The sequence below is a fragment of the Dendrobates tinctorius genome, unplaced genomic scaffold (genome assembly GCF_039654945.1).
Source record: "Dendrobates tinctorius isolate UK_male_01 unplaced genomic scaffold, ASM3965494v1 ptg000082l, whole genome shotgun sequence".
Taxonomy (NCBI): domain Eukaryota; kingdom Metazoa; phylum Chordata; class Amphibia; order Anura; family Dendrobatidae; genus Dendrobates; species Dendrobates tinctorius.
In genome coordinates, this window is record NW_027361750.1 from 4,992,635 (window position 1) to 5,014,789 (window position 22,155).

Below are 22,155 nucleotides of genomic sequence, written 5' to 3' on the forward strand. Positions count from 1 at the left end.
TGCCCAACTGTGGGCAAAGCCGAAAAACAGAATTGTCATGTGCCGACACACGTACCGGAACTACGTTTGCCAGTGCATGTGCACTTCTGTTTTTCGGCTTTGCCCGCAAGTTGGGCAAAGCATACTGCGCAGGCGCAAAACGCAATATTTCTGAGAAGGCGCAAGATGTCGCATGGCTATGTGGATCATTATCCATGTCAGGAGGACTGCAAGCAGAAGCCGGGGTGAGGGAAGCAGAGACCCGAAACCACGCCCATCGGACTGGACTGAGAAGATTATCATACAGCACGGGAGAAATTAAAAAAAGGTTTTGGGAGTATACAAGGGGAGGCAGGGGGCTCTATAAGGATTTAGGGAAAGCATAGCAGACGCTGAATAAGGTGATATTCTGGCAACAGGTTTCCTTTAAATGTAGCGTAAACTGACCTGTGGTGCGTGTTTGAAATCTGCTATGTCCATTTCTCTTGCAGGTACAAAGAGTTTTGTCTCAGAATTTTCCTCATAAAATTGCATAAGATGTGGAAAATCCCCAGGTAAAAAAAAATGCATGTAATCCACACATGACTATCAGAGTTTTGTCAAAGTCACATACCAGAAAGTAGAAAAAACAAAGCTGCCCAATTAATGGAAAACATGTCATACCAAGAAGAGAAAAAACGCAAGATCAAAACCACAATAAGGCTATGTGCCCACGTAGCGTTTTATTCCGGACACTAAAACCGGTATCCTTCCCAGAAATCGCGTGTTTTTTTCTGCGCGATTTCGCCGCGATTTTCGCGTGCGATATGCAAGCACTTTCCAAGCGATTTGAAGCATCACTTGAAAAATGATTGACAGGTTGGTCACACTCGTCAAACACAGTGTTTGACTTGTGTGACCAGCTTTTTACTATTGAGGCAGCCTATGCGGCATCAATAGTAAAAGATAGAATGTAAAAAATAATAAAAAAATTAAAAAAAAAATCGGGTATATTTACCTTCCGACGTCCCGCGCTACATTCCCAGGCATCAGCGTTCCCAGTAATGCCTTGCGAGACCTGTGATAACGTTGGTCTCGCGTTGCTATAGCGATCTCGCGAGACCACGTCATCACAGGATCTTGCCGCAAGGCATTACTGGGAACGCTGAGGCCCGGGAATGCAGCGCGGGACGTCGGAAGGTAAATATACCCCGATTTTTTATTTTTTATTCTTTTTTTTACAGGGGTATGGTACCCAGGGCCTGGAGGACAGTCTCCTCTCCTCCACACCGTGGGTACCAACCGCACATGAGACGCTTAACTTCCCGCATGGTGGGCATAGCCACATGCGGGAAGTAAGCGATTCTCATGCATTCCTATGGGTGCGGAATCGCGGCAATTCTTTGCGATTCCGCACAAAAGAATGACCATGCTGCGATTTTTTCCGCGATGCGATTCCGCTGCGGAAAAAAGCGCAGCATTAGCACAGCATGTGCGGAATGCCATAGGAATGCATGGGGGGGCGTTCTGTACACGATTTTTAAACGTTTTCGCGCTGAAAATCGCGGCAAAAACGCTTAAAAATCGCTACGTGGGCACACAGCCTTAAAGTGCACTAAAAAACGCGAGGTACAAGTAACCCAATATGTGCAAAAAATCAGCAACATCCAAAACTCACCAAATACTCATCGTGAGAACATAGCCTTGAAGGGTTATTCCCATCTTAGACAGATAATGTCACATAGGGACAGATACAGGAAAGATATACATCTTTGTACGGTGATAGCCAGTAGATAGAAAAATATTTAGAATTCAGAGTCCTCAGTGGTTGATACCTTTTAATTGCTAACTGAAAAGATGGTAACACATTGCAAGCTTTCGAGACTGCTCAGGTCTCTTCATCAGGCATTGAGATTTTGCATTAGTCAATACCTGATGAAGAGACCTGAGTAGTCTTGAAAGCTTGCAATGTGTTACCATCTTTTCAGTTAGCCATTAAAAGGTATCAACCACTGAGGACTCTCAACATAGTGACAGATTCACCCAGACCAGCGTTGTTCACACCAGTCTTCATGAAGGAGCGTGCTGGAGTCAGGGTAAGTGCACAAGTTGCGGATTCTGCTGTGGAATTTTCCGCGCGGCTTTGTTGTCAAAAGACCTGCGGTTTCTCTGCAGATTTTCTAAGGTTTCGCCTGCGGTTTTTCCCTGCGTTTTGACACCTGTCATGGAGCAGGTGCTAAACCGCTGCGGAATCCGCACAAAGAATTGACATGCTGCGGTTTTGAAACCGCAGCAAATCGGCACCGTAGGCACTGCGGTTTTCATTTTCCATTGCTTTTAATGGTACTGTACACCGCAGCAGAATCCGCAACGTGTGCACACACCCTGAGACGATCCTCATTCGTGAAGGGGGGTGGGCACCGCCAATGTGAGCGAAATTGGCAGAAACGGGAGTGAAGATGGCAAAAGTTGAACATTTTTCTGACTTTTCAATGCTTTTATGCCATAAACCTGGGGCAAAAAGCTTTGATGAATCAGTCTCATAGTGCTTATAAAAAACAAGTACTTTTTCAGTTTGCTAATTAAAATTTGCTGCCGTTCTTGAGGTAGTAACACTTTTTAGTACTGGAAAGCTCTATATGAAAGAGCTAGTAAGCACTGCGCATGATCGGTGCAGCAGCATTTGCCTGTTTCCATAGCAACAGGCTAGTAACAGTATTTCAAGAACAACTGAATAGTTTAAAGGGAATCTGTCACCCCATTTTTGCCCTATAAGTTGCTGTCACCGCCATCAGGGGCTTATCTACAGCATTCTGTAATGCTGTAGATAAGCCCTTGGTGTAACCTGAACGATAAGAAAAACAAGTTAGATTATACTCACCCCACGGTCCCGGCTTCATCCTCCTTACTTCTGCCGCGGCTCCTGCGCAGGCGTACTTACTCTGCCCTGTTGAGGGCAGAGCAGAGTACTGCAGTGCGCAGGCGCCGGACCTCTCTGACCTTTTCTGACGCCTGCGCACTGCAGTACTCTGCTCTGCCCTCAATAGGGCAGATAATTACGCCTGCGCAGGAGCCGCGGCAGAAGTAAGGAGGAGAAGATGGGAGGCGCCGGACCAGACCGCGACACCCATCTGACCGAACTGGGGTCCTGGGTTCAAATCCCATCAAGGACAAAATCTGCAAGGAGTTTGTACGTTCTCCCCATGTTTCCTCCCACTCTCATAAGACTTACTGATAGGAAATATAGATTGTGAGCCCCATTGGGGACAGTGATGCTAATGTGCGCAAACAGTAAAGCGCTGCGGAATTTGCTAGTGCTATATAAAAATAAAGATTATTATTACCTCACACCATGTCCCTGTATGCACGCAGCATATTTTGCATGGGCTATTCCCATTTACTACTCCCAGCACCGGAAAAGGGCCATTTATAACTCCAATTTATTGTAAAACTAGAGCCACAGAACGGGCACTAAGCTGTGTCTGCTGCTCATAATTATATCAGCATTAGGAAGGGCTCTGTACACATTAAGCACTAGTGAATATAAATCTCCGAAGGGAAGAAACACAACCAGATTAGAAATAAACCTGCACACTACATTTACACAAACGGCAGAGACGCTCAGCTTCTTATTCACTGTGGAAAATACACAATCTCCGTATAGCACCAACATATCTGCAGCGCTGTACAAAAATCACATCAACGTCTCCAACCAACACAGCTCGCAACCTTATTTTCATTCCGATAATTCCTGCTCTAGGGCCTGGAGAAGAAAACAAGAGCACATATAGCACATATATATCCTCTCCAAGCTATTGCAGCGCTCCTACATACGCCAGCCTCAGACATCCCCACGCTCGTCCTTATCCTTGTATTACTGCAATCTGGCTGCACATTGGGTATGAGAGCAGCTGATAAAAGCAGCATTGTTTGTTCAGCTCCTTCCCGAATTCCGGCCCTCACAAAGCCTTTTCTCCCCACCCCATTGATGTGCCTCTCTCAAGTTTACAGAGCACCTCGGCCTCGTATACCTGATACCAAGCATGAATTTTAAATGAAAGCACAGCACGGAGCGTCCCTTTGTCTCCTTTCCTCTTCTTCCGACCTCTCCCTGATTCCATTAACCTGCCGTGCGTTATAAACTTTGCCCATATCTCAAGTGAGGCACTAAATAGATATGGCGGCACGTGAAACAGATCATAATGGGGAATAAAGACCCCTCTAATAAGCAGTGAGGAGCACAGGGCAAAACTCACATTTCTGCATTATGGTACAGCAAGTGCACTTTTGATGTGATCGTCGTACAAAGGCCACTGTCTGCGGATTTTACACTCAGGGAATGTTCACATGGGACGTCCTCGCTGCGGAATTTCCATAGCAAAATCATGTGGCAAATTTTGCATTAAATTGTGTTGTTATCGTCGAGGCGCTGCATAAATGGTTGATGGTGACATCTACCCTGGTATTGCAAAAGATGACATCTGTGGTGAACATCAAGTCAGGCAATGCTGGGCAATCCAGGCAAGATGGAGGGTATGTGCACACGCTGCGGATTGGGGTGCGGACATGGCCGCGCGGATTTTTTAAAATCCGCAGGTAAATCTGCAGGTCAAAAGACCTGCGGTTTTACCTGCGGATTGCTCTGCGGTTTTTCATCTCCCCAATGGAAGAGATGGCAAACAGCAGCGGAATCTGCAGAAAGAATTGACAGGTCAATTCTTTCTGCGGTTTCAAAACCGCAGGAAAACCACGCGGAAAAATCCGCACCATCTGCACTGCGGTTTTTTATTCCCATAGGGAATAATGGTACTGTACACCGCAGCAAAAACTGCTGCGGACCCGCAGCGGCCAATTCCGCTGCGGAACCGCAGCAGAATCCGCAGCGTGTGCACACAGCCTAAGGGTGTGAGCACACATTGCGGATTCTGCTGCGGTTTCGCGGTTACAAAATCTGTACGGTCAAATCCGCAGCGTGTGCACGTACCCTCACACATCCATGTTTAGCAACCGCGATGCTCGGGTCACCGGCACGTCTCCTAATCCGAGCTCAGTAGCCTGACATATGAGGATGTCAAGTTCATGTCAGTAGACCCGCGGATGGTCCAGACATCACGGTCCTTATTCAGGGCCAGAAACACAGGTGTGTGGATCCGGCCTTACCTTGAGAGTTAAATATTACGGTATATATATTATACACACACAAGAGTAATACTTCTACATGTCTTGTACACTTTGCAGAGAAATCGATGCAGGACTTGATACAAATTGCAGATTCTAACATCAGACTTGACAATTCCTTGTGCAGAATTTATTGCAGATTTTACCTCCACCATTGCCGTGTAAGGGTACATGCCCACGATCAGGAATTGCTGCGGGTTTGACCCTTGCGTACTTATGCAGCAAACCTGCAGAGACCAGATGTTACGGCAGAGTGGATGGGATTTCTAGAAACCTCATGTCCACTATCCGTGCGTGTGCACCTGCAGACACTGACCTGCGGCGCGTCTTCCAACACTGCAGCAAGTCAATTTTCTGTCTCAGCAGCAGAAATTACATCAATAGAATGTATTGAAGGAGGTAAACCTGCGCAGTTCAGCGAACGCATGCGGATGTACGTAGCATTTTTAACCAGGCAAACATACACTGCGTCCAAAGCGATGCTACCTCCAGATCATGGCGCATAGCCTATGGGGTGAAATCTGCAGCAAACTTGCAAATCCACACACGCAGGTTTTCATGCAGATTTTGATGGCGATTTGCTGCAGATTTCTCGGCAGCCAATCTGCTACGTGTGAACATGCCACATGTGAAGCTGGAAAATGACCGCCGCTGGTTTCCTGAAGCCTGGGAAAACTGAGCGTTGCCTTGCCATCTAAATCACACTGTGTGCAACAAAGCCATAGAGCGAGATTTTGAGAACAAACACTCCAAAACTCACCTCAAAATACCATTTTAGGACATTTTGATCTCTACTCAGAGCATTTTTTGTAGTATTGCAGCAACTAAAAAAAAATCCTATGAATTTGATGAGCGGGGGTTGCCGCGCTCCTGTCCCAGCTCCGAGTAAGTGGGCAAAAATGGTGTGAGAGCCAAATATTGCTAAATTTTAGGGAAGCCTCACATTGCGCCAAAATTTTGCAGCTTTGTACAAGCTTTGATGAAGCGGGGCCCTGGTGGGAGAACAGAAAGTCACTTCTCAGAAGAAGCCCCTGAAGGAACCCTCTCCAACTAAGCACTGTCCAATTGCTGCAAAAAAAACTCATCCAAAATCTCCATGAAATCGCTTTAGAGAAATATGAGTTTCCATTGGACGGTTTCTGCTTGAAAGCCTGCGGTTTCAGGGTGGCTGAAAAGGAACGCAGTGTGAACATAGCTCTTCAGATCCGGTGACACTACAATACAGACTGAAGGCAAAGTGAAGCACAGCCAATGAGACGTATTTGATCTTTACACCTTGCACAAGCACTTGGCAGTGTGTGAGGGAATAAGCAGCGTCATGTCTCAGTATGGAGAGAGCTGCTTGGTCATAAAGGAAACTAGGTCTTGGGTGAGGTGTAGGAGACGCCGTCGTCGCCATGGAGACGCACACTGCTCATCACACAACCTGCTCCACCAGTTACCTCAGGCCTTTGAAGGGTAACGCATTCCCTACCGGGATCTCACATCCGCACAGTCTGGACGCAGGGTGTGGGGACGCGCTGCTCGACGCCACATGCCACTAGTCCATACAAACATTTTCTCAGGACCAGAAGGCAAAGCTTCTCTCATTAGGGATACATCACAGTTTTATGCTTTATTAAGAGAAAAAAACTATTTGACTATATCCTGAAAAGCTAGGTAAAACTCAGCTGTTTCTTCAGAATTAAAATAGGATTGTCCATCAGTTCTAATGTCAGTGCCCATGTCGAGCACGGACCCACTGACCGGGGAGGGGGAGCCTAGTCCAGAAACCGATGCTTCAGTTTCCTCTTGTCACAGAAAATCTCACATAGAAGTTGGCCCATTAATAAATCAATGTTTGGGTCGAGTACTGTCCGCTCATCACTCACACCTACACATAGTTCCTTGGAATAGGCCTATAAGTATTTGACGTTTCTTTCCAGAAATTGCCTAAAAAGGGTTGGAGGTTGTCAGTCAGCGATAGATACAGTAGATATACATCTTCCAGTAGCTAATTCAATATAGTATTGCATAGAAAGCAGAAAGATGGCCTCCATTTGCTGGCTGATTTTCATGGACCTGTAGACTTGCATGGGTTGATGATTATGAACTTTGACTGACAAAAATCATGCGTTTCAGTAACTTTTTATGGACTTTTGAATAGCTCCTTAGACTATAAGGCCACGTTCACACATTCAGTGTTTGGTCAGTATTTGATGTCAGTATTTTTAAGACAAAACCAGGAGTGGAACAATCAGAGGAAAAGTACAATAGAAACACGTCACCACTTCTGGATTTATCACCCTCCTGGTTTTAGCTTACAGATACTGAGGTCAAATACTGAACGTGTGAACGAGGCCTAAGGCTACACTCAGACAATGAGAATTTGGGAAATTTTTGATGTTCCAAATTTTCTACAGCATTTTTGCACCCACTATGTAAATTAGGTTACATAATAATTACAAAAATACACTGTTAAAAACTGACCGATAACTCATCTTGGGAGCATATAGAACACGTATGTGAAAACCAGACGTCTGAATGAGCCCCAAGACTGGCAGTGGACAGAGGCATCACGTGAGGGCTGCAGACAAGTGCCAGCTTGTGAAAAACTCAGACAAGACCCGTATGAGGAACAATGTCTTAACGAGACCCAAATCTGTGCTCCCATGTTGTGGCCACGTTGCAGTTTTTTTACAATCACTGCTTAGGCCTGTTTCACACATCCATTTTTGACAATCAGTCAAAATCCGTCGTTTTGGAAAAAAAACGGATCTGCCATTTTTCTTAGCGGATCCTTTTTTTTCCTCACTGCCTAGCATTATTAGCAGATTTTGGCTGATGGTCGTCCGTCATGTAGTGATTTAACCCCCAATTCTGTCTGGCTGCCAGTAGAAAAAAAAAAATCTCTCTCTCTCTTCCATGGTCACCACAGCTCCACACTTCCCTGTTACTCACATCGCGCAATCACTCCACACATCCCGCGATAAGGACCGCTCACTTCCCGCGATGTCTGCTCCCCACATCGCGCGATGGTTGGCGCTAACATCCCGCGATTATCCCCAGGTTATCCCTCCCGCGATCCATCACATCTACTCATGTCCCCTGGTCCCGGCTCCCGCAAGATCTCAGCCGCGCCATTACTCCCACCCCGGCTCCCACGAGATCTCGGCAGCGACATGGAGAACACTATATCACCGGTATTTTTTTTTTATTTTCTAACCAGGCACGGTTCCTTTAAATTTGCAAGATCGGCGGATCCGTACATCCGCCGATCCGCTGTCAGTCCGCCTGCAGATGCGTTTTCCGCTATTTTGGCGGATTTGGACTGACAGAAAAAACTGAGGTGTGAAACAGGCCTTAGCTAAAACATTTTTTGGTAGTGATTTTGTGGAAAATAAATAAACATGGATGCAACATATGAATACAGCTTCATTCACAAAGCAACATGAAAATATTGATCAGAAGATCAATGCGTACATGTAAACCATCGGCCTGCACTCTGATGGCATCCGAGTGTAGTCTGAGGTATGCACACAGAGACGATAGAGAAACTTAGTTCTCTGTCTTCCCCGCAAGGCCGCAACTTGCTGCTTTTCTCTCATCGAAGAAAATCGAATCACACTCCGATGACACTAGGATCAAAACTCTATCAGAGTTTGAGCTGAGTGGCATTAGCATAATCGGCCCTGATTCTCTCGAATTAGAGAATATACGCCAGTGTGACCTTGGCCTAAGTCTACGGATCCATGAAAAACACGTACAGCACACAAATAACATCAGTATACAGTCTGTACGCCATCCTTGTGCAATCCGTATTTAACATGGCAAAGTATAGGAGAAGCTTTGCAATATATTTATCCATCCATGAAAAGCACTGATGACCAAACATGGATCCAAAACATTGAGGACACTGGCATCGGATATGTGAATGAGGCCTAATACAGACTAAAATCCATGACAAAAAACCCTAAAAAATCCAGAGTATAAAATGATGTTTTAAAGTACCCTAAAAGGTAAAAAAAAAAAAAAATATGATACACTGATATAACAGGAGTGCCACAACAATAACAGATACAGGTGGCACAAAACATACACATAGCTTCATTTACGTCATATTGCCACTGCCCTATATATACCAGTCATTGGGTTATGGGAGCGCAGCAAAGAGGGCAATAAATTGTTGTAGCCAAATAAGCAGCACGTAATGCCAAATGACATGATCACTTCTACTAGAGCAAGGAGGTGTAAAGAGTCCATGTAAAGCTGCCAAAGAAGGCCACACCAAGGAAGGCAAGGAAAGGAAGATCTGTGGAGAGAGCAAAAACCGGGCAGGGCACTACCTGATGTCTCACCAGAGTGATTTCCTAATGCTGTACTTGCCAACCATCCTTACCACGAGAGCCACATTCAGCTCTGAGAGGGGGAGATACATTCAGTGTCCTGTCCCCCACAGTAGTGATACTCAGTACCTGGTATAAAGCCACAAGAAGCCCAGCATGGTCTGTACCCCCCTGCTCCAGCGAGGCCGCATCAATAGCGCTGTAGTGGTCACATGTGACGTCATGATTGGAGGACGGTGTGCCGAGGCCGGCATACTAATGTGTGCCACAGAAGCTCCAGGGAAGTTGACCATAGTTTTCTTTCTTTATTATAGGCAATCCACCATGACAAATCTGCACTCTTTTGATGAGAATTTGCCATAATTTCCAGCATATTTCTGGGGTTGCTTGTAAGCTAACACAATACATCCAACAGAAAGCCACTAACCAGCTGTTTGTCTAGCGGTATTTAATAAATAGCTATCATTTCTCAAAATGATAAATGTGTGTTTCCAGTGACTGCTGCAACCAATCAGCAGCTGCTGATTGTCTGCAGCCTTCACATTTCACCTGAACAGAATAGAGAGGTTCCTCCTGGTCAAACAAAATGTGAAAGTTGCAGACAATTAGTGGCCACTGATTGGCTGCAGTGGTAATGTGAACCATCCCCACATTATATTTATAAAAGAAAAGACGCATGCGACAATACTGGGTGCACAGGAGCGGCGCCATTCCGGGAAGCAAGCAAATGTTTTATTTTTACCACTTGGGCCCATTAAGTTTTACTTTTAAGGTAAAAGGACAACCCTCTTCATAACAACGCCACCCTCGCAGTGACCACCACAAGGATACATCCACAATATTGCAAATATGATGCAGATTTTCCATCAGGATTTGTAGATCTGACAGAGAGAGAATTACAGGACAACACTTGTGAAGTATGGTGGGTCCACTGTATAAGGCAGAGTGTGGGTGAGAACTGGGAAGATCTCCTAAACATCACAACTGCTGTAATATACCAGAACCACAAACATAAAAGTAAATAATGGACAGAAAGTATCACAGATACACATATTATCTTTATGAATCAGTAAAACCATGACAAACCAATTGAGAAGTTTATCAGAGCTTATCAATTTTCATCCAAGCGCTGCAGAAAAAAAAACACATTGGAAAACAGTCTGTGTTGTGGATTTTCATTGTGGATTTTACCCTTTGTAAAAGGCCTCATTCAGATGTCCATGTTGCACATACGTGTTGTGATTTTTCATGGATACACATGCCCACTTTTTTTTTTTTTTTGTTACAGATCGTGCGTCCATGCAAAACTCACAAAGTCTAGTTTTTTTTGTATGGGCTGGTGCACACTGTGCAGAATTTCAAGAAAAGCCTGAAATGTCACGCACACGTAACTTATTTTTTACTTAATTTGGTGCAGAAAATAATCTGCAGCACATCAATTCTCAAAATTTCTCACGGTTCTAGTGGTGACGTCATGAAGAATATCACAGTTCATTGGCCAGCTCACATGGAGATAAGCGTGGGAACAGCTGCCAGTGACCGGCGGTAACCTCTATGAAGTTAACGTTAGTGATGAGCGAACATGCTTGGATAAGGTGTTATCAGAGCACGCTCAGGTGCTAACCGAGTGACTTCAGCTTGCTTGAATAATATCTTAGAGTCTCGCAGCTGATTGTTAGGCAATCCCTGCATGTGTTGTGGCTGTCTAACAGGCGCAAGACATGCGGCCGCGAGGACTCAAACACATTATTAGAGGACGCCAAAGTCACTCGGTTAGCACCTGAGCATGCTCTGATAACACCTTATCCGACCATTCGCTCATCACTAGTTACCGCTCATCACTGAAGCTGCGCCCCAAGCTCAGCTCAGTATGTCCTGGATTCATGGCTGTGTGGTTGCATCATGTCACCGCTCAGCCATGCAATCCCAACGTAGCATAGCTGAACTTTTTTGTGGGACAAATGGACTATCGGACAGGTAAAGAATATGGCATCTTATTTTAATTTTTACACTAATAAATGGAAAGAAAAAAAAAAAAAAAAGAGGATGGGGTGTGCTTATTTAAAAAAAAAAAAAAAAAAAAAAAAAGGAGTAATTCTTTCAATTAAAGGACTTTATTCCTGCGGTGTATTTTTTGCAATATGACTATTGGGTTAGTAATGGGGGCGTCTTCCTCTCCATTACTAACCCCTGGGCTTAATGTCAGTGGCCATAAAACAGCTGACAGTAAATCCAACCCTATTATTCCACTTGCCACCACCCCACGGCAAATGGGATGAGAGAGGCTAAGGGCCAGATTTGGTGCATCTTGTGGATGTGCCATTTCAGGGGGTGGCTGAGGGCTGATTTTCTTAGCTTGGGAAGGGGGCCACAATATCCCTGGTCCCTTTCCAAGCTACTAATATCAGCCCACATCTGTCTGTTTGCCTTTGCAGGTTAGAATATTTTCCTGGGGTCCACTGTAAACTAACCAGTAAAGGGTAAGCAAGCAGCTATGAACTGTAATTAATAGCCTGGGAACCTTTTGGAATATTGTCCCCTTTCGCATAATATTAACACCAGCCCCCGGAGCTCAACTTTCCCTCTGATGGTTTTGAAAATTATGCAGGAGAGCATGCAGTTTTTTTTAAATTATTTATTTTATATACATTGTACACAGCGGGTGCTGAATACATCTCCCATCATTGTCGCCTGGTTGTGCTGATCTCAGGGAGACCAGGCAATGATGAGATCTGCCTTCAGCACCTGGTGCCTGGGAACAGTACTAACTGTACCGCTTTTACCAGGTGCCGGCACATGTCACACTGTTGACACACGGATGCCACACGTATGTTACACACAGACAGCTCCGGTACTGGCTTATAAGGAAGTGGGAAGAAGGCCTTACAGGAGGATACAGTGGGGAAAAAAAGTATTTAGTCAGCCACCAATTGTGCAAGTTCTCCCACTTAAAAAGATGAGAGAGGCCTGTAATTGACATCATAGATAGACTACAACTATGAGAGTCAAAATGAGAAAACAAATCCAGAAAATCACCTTGTCTGATTTGGCAAGATTTATTTTGCAAATTATGGTGGAAAATAAGTATTTGGTCATTAACAAAAGCTCATCTCAATATTTTGTTATATATACTTTGTTGGCAATTACAGAGGTCAAATGTTTCTTGTAAGTTTTCACAAGGTTGGCACACACTGTTGGTGGTATGTTGGCCCATTACTCCATGCAGTGATGTTTTGGGCCTGTCGCTGGGCAACACAAATTCTGAAATCCCGCCAAAGGTTTTCTATGGGGTTGAGATCTGGAGACTAGCTAGGCCACTCCAGGACCTTCATTATGCTTCTTATGAAGCCACTCCTTCATTGCCCTGGCAGTGTGCTTGGGATCATTATCATGCTGAAAGACCCATCCACGTTTCATCTTCAATGCCCTTGCCGATGGAAGGAAGTTTGCACTCCAAATCTCACGATACATGGCCCCATTCATTCTTTCATGTACACGGAGCAATCTTCCTGGTCCCTCTGCAGAGAAACAGCCCCAAAGCATGATGTTGCCATCCCCATGCTTCATAGTAGGTATGGTGTTCTTTGGATGCAACTCAGCATTCTGTCTCTTCCAAACAAGAAAAGTTTTGTTTCAACCAAACAGTTCTACTTTGGTTTCATCAGACCATATGACATTCTCCCAATACTCTTCTGGATAAACCAAATGTTTTCTAGGAAACTTCCAAAGGACCCCGGACATGCACTGGCTTAAGCAGGGGGACATGTCTGGCACTGCAGGATCTGAGTCCCTGGCGGCGTAGTGTGTTACGGATGGTAGCCTTTATTACGGTGGTCCCAGCTCAATTCAGGTCATTCACTAGGTCCCCCCGTGTGGTTCTGGGTTTTTTGCTCACCGTTCTTGTGATCATTTTGACCCCACGGGGTGGAGCCCCAAATCGAGGGAGATTATCAGTGGTCTTGTATGAATTCCATTTTCTTATTATTGCTCCCACAGTTGATTTCATTACACCAAGCTGCCAGCCTACTGCAGATTCAGTCTTCCCAGCCTGGTGCAGGGCTACAATTTTGTTTCTGGTGTCCTTCAACAGCTCTTTGGTCTTCATCATAGTGGAGTTTGGATTGTGATTGTTTGAGGTTGTGGACAGGTGTCTTTTATACTGATAAGTTCAAACAAGTGCCATTACTACAGGTAATGAGTGGAGGACAGAGGAGCCTCTTAAAGATTTACGTCTGTGAGAGACAGAAATCTTGAATGTTTTTAGGTGGCCAAATACTTATTTTCCCACCACAATTTGCAAAGTAAATCTTGCCAAATCAGACAAGGTGATTTTCTGGATTTCTTTTCTCATTTTGACTCTCAAAGTTGTGGTCTACCTATGATGTCAATTACAGGCCTTTCATCTATTTAAGTGGGAGAACTTGCACAATTGATGGCTGACTAAGGCCGGTTTCACATTAGCGCTTTTTAAGCGCACGCACGGCCGGGGGTAGCTCCGCCCCCGAGCCGGCTCTCTGCCCGGCGTGCCCGCCCCTTGCTTGTAGCGCCGCCTACTAGCGGACAGCGGCGCCTGCGATCGGCGCACCCTATCTTTAGCATAGGGTGCGCAGATCGTGCGCAGGCCGTGCGCTAGTTGCGCTTTGACCTGCGCTGCGCACTTTTGATGGTGCGCCGTGTGCGCCAAAATCAAACTTTTCGGATTTTGGCGCGCACGGCGCACCGTCAAAAGTGCGCAGCGCAGGTCAAAGCGCAACTAGCGCACGGCCTGCGCACGATCTGCGCACCCTATGCTAAAGATAGGGTGCGCCGATCGCAGGCGCCGCTGTCCGCTAGTAGGCGGCGCTACAAGCAAGGGGCGGGCACGCCGGGCAGAGAGCCGGCTCGGGGGCGGAGCTACCCCCGGCCGTGCGTGCGCTTAAAAAGCGCTAATGTGAAACCGGCCTAAATACTTTTTTCCCCACAGTAGTTACATCCAGGAGGACCCACTTTACCCCCATCAGGTATTCTTAAATGAAGCATACTCACCTACACCAAGCACACACACCACACTATTGCAACTAGTCCAAGCACCCATCTTACTGGCCGTATCATGTCATTTCCCCTCCACCCAATACATGAGCATCCAAATCCACCACCTGGAGATATGCTCTTCATAACTCTTTGCTACACATTGTGCTAACGCACCAATCTGGCAGGCAGCTGCAAGCCGCACATTATGGTTGGTGAGCCCTCCTTAAAGAGGTTGTCCACTACTAGGACAACCTCTTTTTAAACTAACTGTTTGACCTCAATAACATAATAAACCCTATACTTCCCTCCAATGCCAATGCTGTTTCAGCGGTGTCAGCACTCGCTCTCCCTGGGGCTGTGATGTGGTGTTGCGACACTGGCGCCCAATCAGCGCTGGCGTCACTGTCTACACCTTCATACGAATTGAAAATGAAGAAGAAGCCAGGGTTGCAGCTGATCCCGGACTTACTCTTCTTGTTCTCTTGGTCTGAAAGCGGAAATGGTGATGCCTGCGCTGATTGGGCACCAGGCAGCATGTGTCATTCTACCGCATCACTGCCTCGGGACAACGAGCACCGACACCGCTGGAACGGAGCCAGCATCAGAGAAGAGTATAGGCTTTATTATTTTATTAGAGCCGAACATTAAGTGAAAGAAGAGGTTGTCCTAGTAGTGGACAACTCCTTTCAGGCCTCATTCAGACATCAGTTATATTTTTTGTACAAATAAAACAGGCCAAGTGTCATCAGAGTTTGGTCAGGGCCAGTTTTTACCATCAGAGTTTGAGAATTGCATCAACTTTAGACAAGTCTTTGTGATCTTGTGCAGGCCACTTGGTCCAAGGAAGGTGAAAGAGAAAAAACACACGAAATATGAGCTACCCCATAGAATATGATAGCCCTCATACCCATCTGTTAAAAGCACAGACACAAATCATACAAGAATGAGTCTGTGTTACGAGTTGCAGACTTGTATTTTTGGGGGTGATTTCAGTAGACCTGCAGTGATTTTGCCTTGACATTTGAAACTTACAGAAAAATTAAAACAGCACGGCAAAAACATGCTAACAAAGCCTGAAAGCTCATGATGAAAGCATGAGCCCTGTGTAAAATAAAGAATGCCCTTTTAAAAGGAAAATAAACACACAGGGTAAAATCCAGAATTTTCTCTAAATAGTTGGCGTCTCCTCCCGTCATTACCACACACACTAGTGCTGTCTCCTGTCATTACTACACACTAGTGCTGTCTCTTCCTCTCATTACCACACACTGTGCCATCTCCTCCTCTCATTACCACACGCACTAGTGCAGTCTCCTCCCGTCATCTCCACACACACTAGTGCCGTCTCCTCCTCTCATTATCACACACACTGTGCCATCTCCTCCTCTCATTACCACACACACTAGTGCCGTCTCCTCCCATCATCACCACACACACTAGTGCCGTCTCCTCCTCTCATCACCACACACACTAGTGCCGTCTCCTCCTCTCATTATCACACACACTAGTGCCGTCTCCTCCTCTCATTATCACACACACTAGTACCGTCTCCCCCTCTCATTATCACACACACTAGTGCCGTCTCCTCCTCTCATTATCGCACGCACTAGTGCCGTCTCCTCCTCTCATTATCGCACACACTAGTGCCGTCTCCCCCTCTCATTATCGCACACACTAGTGCCGTCTCCCCCTCTCATTATCGCACACACTAGTGCCGTCTCCCCCTCTCATTATCGGACACACTAGTGCCGTCTCCCCCTCTCATTATCGCACACACTAGTGCCGTCTCCCCCTCTCATTATCGCACACACTAGTGCCGTCTCCCCCTCTCATTATCGCACACACTAGTGCCGTCTCCTCCAGTCATTATCACACACACTAGTGCCGTCTCCTCCCGTCATTATCACACACACTGTGCCATCTCTTCCTCTCATTATCACACACACACACACTAGTGCCGTCTCCTCCTCTCATTATCGCACACACTAGTGCCGTCTCCTCACGTCATTACCACACACACTAGTGCCGTCTCCTCCCGTCATTATCACACACACTAGTGCCGTCTCCCCCTCTCATTATCACACACACTAGTGCCGTCTCCCCCTCTCATTATCACACACACACACACTAGTGCCGTCTCCCCCTCTCATTATCGCACACACTAGTGCCGTCTCCCCCTCTCATTATCGGACACACTAGTGCCGTCTCCCCCTCTCATTATCGCACACACTAGTGCCGTCTCCCCCTCTCATTATCGCACACACTAGTGCCGTCTCCCCCTCTCATTATCGCACACACTAGTGCCGTCTCCCCCTCTCATTATCGCACACACTAGTGCCGTCTCCCCCTCTCATTATCGCACACACTAGTGCCGTCTCCCCCTCTCATTATCGCACACACTAGTGCCGTCTCCCCCTCTCATTATCGCACACACTAGTGCCGTCTCCCCCTCTCATTATCGCACACACTAGTGCCGTCTCCCCCTCTCATTATCGCACACACTAGTGCCGTCTCCCCCTCTCATTATCGCACACACTAGTGCCGTCTCCTCCTCTCATTATCGCACACACTAGTGCCGTCTCCTCCTGTCATTATCGCACACAGTAGTGCCGTCTCCCCCTCTCATTATCGCACACACTAGTGCCGTCTCCTCCTCTCATTATCACACACACACTAGTGCCGTCTCCTCCCGTCATTATCACACACACTAGTGCCTTCTCCTCCTCTCATTATCACACACACTAGTGCCGTCTCCTCCTCTCATTATCACAGACACTAGTGCCGTCTCCTCCTCTCATTATCACACACACTAGTGCCGTCTCCTCCTCTCATTATCACACACACTAGTGCCGTCTCCTCCTCTCATTATCACAGACACTAGTGCCGTCTCCTCCTCTCATTATCACACACACTAGTGCCGTCTCCTCCTCTCATTATCACAGACACTAGTGCCGTCTCCTCCTCTCATTATTACACACACACTAGTGCCGTCTCCTCCCGTCATTATCACACACACTAGTGCCGTCTCCTCCTCTCATTATCACACACACTAGTGCCGTCTCCTCCTGTCATTACCACACACACTAGTGCCGTCTCCTCCTGTCATTACAACACACACTAGTGCCGTCTCCTCCTCTCATTACCACACACTAGTGCCGTCTCCTCCTCTCATTACCACACGCACTAGTGCTGTCTCCTCCTCTCATTATCACACACACACTAGTGCCGTTTCCTCCTGTCATTATCACACGCACTAGTGCCGTTTCCTCCTGTCATTATCACACGCACTAGTGCCGTCTCCTCCTCTCATTAACACACGCACTAGTGCCGTTTCCTCCTGTCATTATCACACGCACTAGTGCCGTCTCCTCCTCTCATTACCACACACACTAGTGCCGTCTCCTCCTCTCATTATCACACACACACTAGTGCCGTTTCCTCCTGTCATTACCGCGCACACTAGTGCCGTCTCCTCCTCTCATTATCGCACACACTAGTGCCGTCTCCTCCCCTCATTATCACACAGACACTATTGCCGTCTCCTCCCCTCATTATCACACACACACTAGTGCCGTCTCCTCCCGTCATTATCACACACACTAGTGCCGTCTCCTCCTCTCATTATCACACACACTAGTGCCGTCTCCTCCTGTCATTACCACACACACTAGTGCCGTCTCCTCCTGTCATTACAACACACACTAGTGCCGTCTCCTCCTCTCATTACCACACGCACTAGTGCCGTCTCCTCCTCTCATTACCACACGCACTAGTGCCGTCTCCTCCTCTCATTACCACACGCACTAGTGCCGTCTCCTCCTCTCATTATCACACACACACTAGTGCCGTTTCCTCCTGTCATTATCGCACGCACTAGTGCCGTCTCCTCCTCTCATTATCACACACACTAGTGCCGTCTCCTCACGTCATTATCACACACACTAGTGCCGTCTCCTCACGTCATTATCACACACACTAGTGCCGTCTCCTCACGTCATTATCACACACACTAGTGCCGTCTCCTCCTCTCATTATCACACACACTAGTGCCGTCTCCTCCTCTCATTATCACACACACTAGTACCGTCTCCTCCTCATTATCACACACACTAGTGCCGTCTCCTCCTCTCATTATCACACACACTAGTGCCGTCTCCTCACGTCATTTTCACACACACTAGTGCCGTCTCCTCCTCTCATTATCACACACACTAGTGCCGTCTCCTCCTCTCATTATCACACACACTAGTGCCGTCTCCTCCTCTCATTACCACACACTAGTGCCGTCTCCTCCTCTCATTATCGCACACACTAGTGCCGTCTCCTCCTCTCATTATCGCACACACTAGTGCCGTCTCCTCCTCTCATTATCGCACACACTAGTGCCGTCTCCTCCTCTCATTATCGCACACACTAGTGCCGTCTCCTCCTCTCATTATCACACACACTAGTGCCGTCTCCTCACGTCATTATCACACACACTAGTGCCGTCTCCTCCTCTCATTATCACACACACTAGTGCCGTCTCCTCCTCTCATTATCACACACACACTAGTGCCGTCTCCTCTCATTATCGCACACACTAGTGCCGTCTCCTCCTCTCATTATCGCACACACTAGTGCCGTCTCCTCCTCTCATTATCACACACACTAGTGCCGTCTCCTCACGTCATTATCACACACACTAGTGCCGTCTCCTCCTCTCATTATCACACACACTAGTGCCGTCTCCTCACGTCATTATCACACACTAGTGCCGTCTCCTCCTCTCATTATCACACACACTAGTGCCGTCTCCTCACGTCATTATCACACACATTAGTGCCGTCTCCTCACGTCATTATCACACACACTAGTGCCGTCTCCTCCTCTCATTATCACACACACTAGTGCAGTCTCCTCACGTCATTATCACACACACTAGTGCCGTCTCCTCCTCTCATTATCACACACACTAGTGCCGTCTCCTCACGTCATTATCACACACACTAGTGCCGTCTCCTCCTCTCATTACCACACACACTAGTGCCGTCTCCTCCTCTCATTATCACACACACTAGTGCCGTCTCGTCACGTCATTATCACACACACTAGTGCCGTCTCCTCCTCTCATTATCACACACACTAGTGCCGTCTCCTCACGTCATTATCACACACACTAGTGCCGTCTCCTCCTCTCATTATCACACACACTAGTGCAGTCTCCTCACGTCATTATCACACACACTAGTGCCGTCTCCTCACGTCATTATCACACACACTAGTGCCGTCTCCTCCTCTCATTATCACACACACTAGTGCCGTCTCCTCCTCTCATTATCACACACACTAGTGCCGTCTCCTCACGTCATTATCACACACACTAGTGCCGTCTCCTCCTCTCATTATCACACACACTAGTGCCGTCTCCTCCTCTCATTATCACACACACTAGTGCCGTCTCCTCCTCTCATTATCACACACACTAGTGCCGTCTCCTCACGTCATTATCACACACACTAGTGCCGTCTCCTCCTCTCATTATCACACACACTAGTGCCGTCTCCTCACGTCATTATCACACACACTAGTGCAGTCTCCTCCTCTCATTATCACACACACTAGTGCAGTCTCCTCACGTCATTATCACACACACTAGTGCAGTCTCCTCCCGTCATCTCCACACACACTAGTGCCGTCTCCTCCTCTCATTATCACACACACTAGTGCCGTCTCCTCCTCTCATTATCACACACACTAGTGCCGTCTCCTCACGTCATTATCACACACATTAGTGCCGTCTCCTCACGTCATTATCACACACACTAGTGCCGTCTCCTCCTCTCATTATCACACACACTAGTGCAGTCTCCTCACGTCATTATCACACACACTAGTGCCGTCTCCTCCTCTCATTATCACACACACTAGTGCCGTCTCCTCACGTCATTATCACACACACTAGTGCCGTCTCCTCCTCTCATTATCACACACACTAGTGCCGTCTCGTCACGTCATTATCACACACACTAGTGCCGTCTCCTCCTCTCATTATCACACACACTAGTGCCGTCTCCTCACGTCATTATCACACACACTAGTGCCGTCTCCTCCTCTCATTATCACACACACTAGTGCCGTCTCCTCCTCTCATTATCACACACACTAGTGCCGTCTCCTCCTCTCATTACCACACACACTAGTGCCGTCTCCTCCTCTCATTATCACACACACTAGTGCCGTCTCGTCACGTCATTATCACACACACTAGTGCCGTCTCCTCCTCTCATTATCACACACACTAGTGCCGTCTCCTCACGTCATTATCACACACACTAGTGCCGTCTCCTCCTCTCATTATCACACACACTAGTGCAGTCTCCTCACGTCATTATCACACACACTAGTGCCGTCTCCTCCTCTCATTATCACACACACTAGTGCCGTCTCCTCCTCTCATTATCACACACACTAGTGCCGTCTCCTCACGTCATTATCACACACACTAGTGCCGTCTCCTCCTCTCATTATCACACACACTAGTGCCGTCTCCTCCTCTCATTATCACACACACTAGTGCCGTCTCCTCCTCTCATTATCACACACACTAGTGCCGTCTCCTCCTCTCATTATCACACACACTAGTGCCGTCTCCTCACGTCATTATCACACACACTAGTGCCGTCTCCTCCTCTCATTATCACACACACTAGTGCCGTCTCCTCACGTCATTATCACACACACTAGTGCCGTCTCCTCCTGTCATCACCACGCGGCCCCTCCTCCCGTCAGTCACACACCGGCACCGTGTCCCCCATTGTCACCTCCTCGCACTGTCGCCTTTGCTCACCTAGTGCCACCTCGCACGCCTTGCGCAGCTGACTGTGATGCGCCCTCTTCACCTCCTTGTCGCTGAGGATCTTCTCCAGGGCCCGGGTTAGGAACATGTTGTGATTCCGCTGTGTAATGCGCCTCCTCCGGATCGGCGCTGCGTTATCTCCCGGCTAATGTCGGACAGTGCGTTGGTCTCCGGGTGGGGGCCGCCCCATCACAGCCCGGGGTGCACCTGTCACTGGCGGAGGGGACGCCGGGAGATCCGTATTCGGGGGCCGTCGGCGGCTGTCGGTGACGGGGCTCGGTGCTCAGGAGAGCTCGGCTCCTCTCCTCGCCATGTTGGAAGGAAGCGACGTCAGGAGCAGACCCGCCCAGAGCAGACACTGCAGCAACACCCGGGGGAGGGCCGGGACCGGGGAAGGTGGGCCGAGGTGAGGCCGGGACCGCCGTGCGACCACGTCTAGTCTGCCGGTGCCAGCGCTGATGTCACCTGCAGGGCAGCGCTGCTCTGCGGCCCCTGGCACCACTTGTGCGCCTGGTCCTCGCCATTTTCAGGATCTCTGTCAGTGGATGGAATCACACGTGTCCTGTAATTTGGCCGCCATCCCCAGATCCCGGCACCTCACATGCCCGGCACTATGGGGTCTCAGCTGTCACACACTTATGGTGGGGTCTCGGCTGTCACACACTTATGGTGGGGTCTCAGCTGTCACACACTTATGGTGGGGTCTCAGCTGTCACACACTTATGGTGGGGTCTCAGCTGTCACACACTTATGGTGGGGTCTCGGCTGTCACACACTTATGGTGGGGTCTCAGCTGTCACACACTTATGGTGGGGTCTCGGCTGTCACACACTTATGGTGGGGTCT

The 22,155-nt window shown here is 47.7% G+C and overlaps 1 protein-coding gene across 2 annotated transcripts in view; it reads right to left on the bottom strand.

Annotated features, from left to right (window-relative positions):
- Positions 1–21,684, bottom strand: part of ARFGEF1 (ARF guanine nucleotide exchange factor 1) — a 277,288-nt gene extending 255,604 nt beyond the window's left edge. The window contains exon 1 of one of the 2 annotated variants that reach the window (XM_073583854.1): positions 21,301–21,684. In XM_073583854.1, the coding sequence (XP_073439955.1) occupies positions 21,301–21,397 (97 nt within the window). In that variant the 5' untranslated portion in view covers positions 21,398–21,684. The remainder of the gene's footprint in view (positions 1–21,300) is intronic. The other variant, XM_073583853.1, reaches the window with a different exon arrangement.
- Positions 21,685–22,155: the final 471 nt, after the last annotated feature.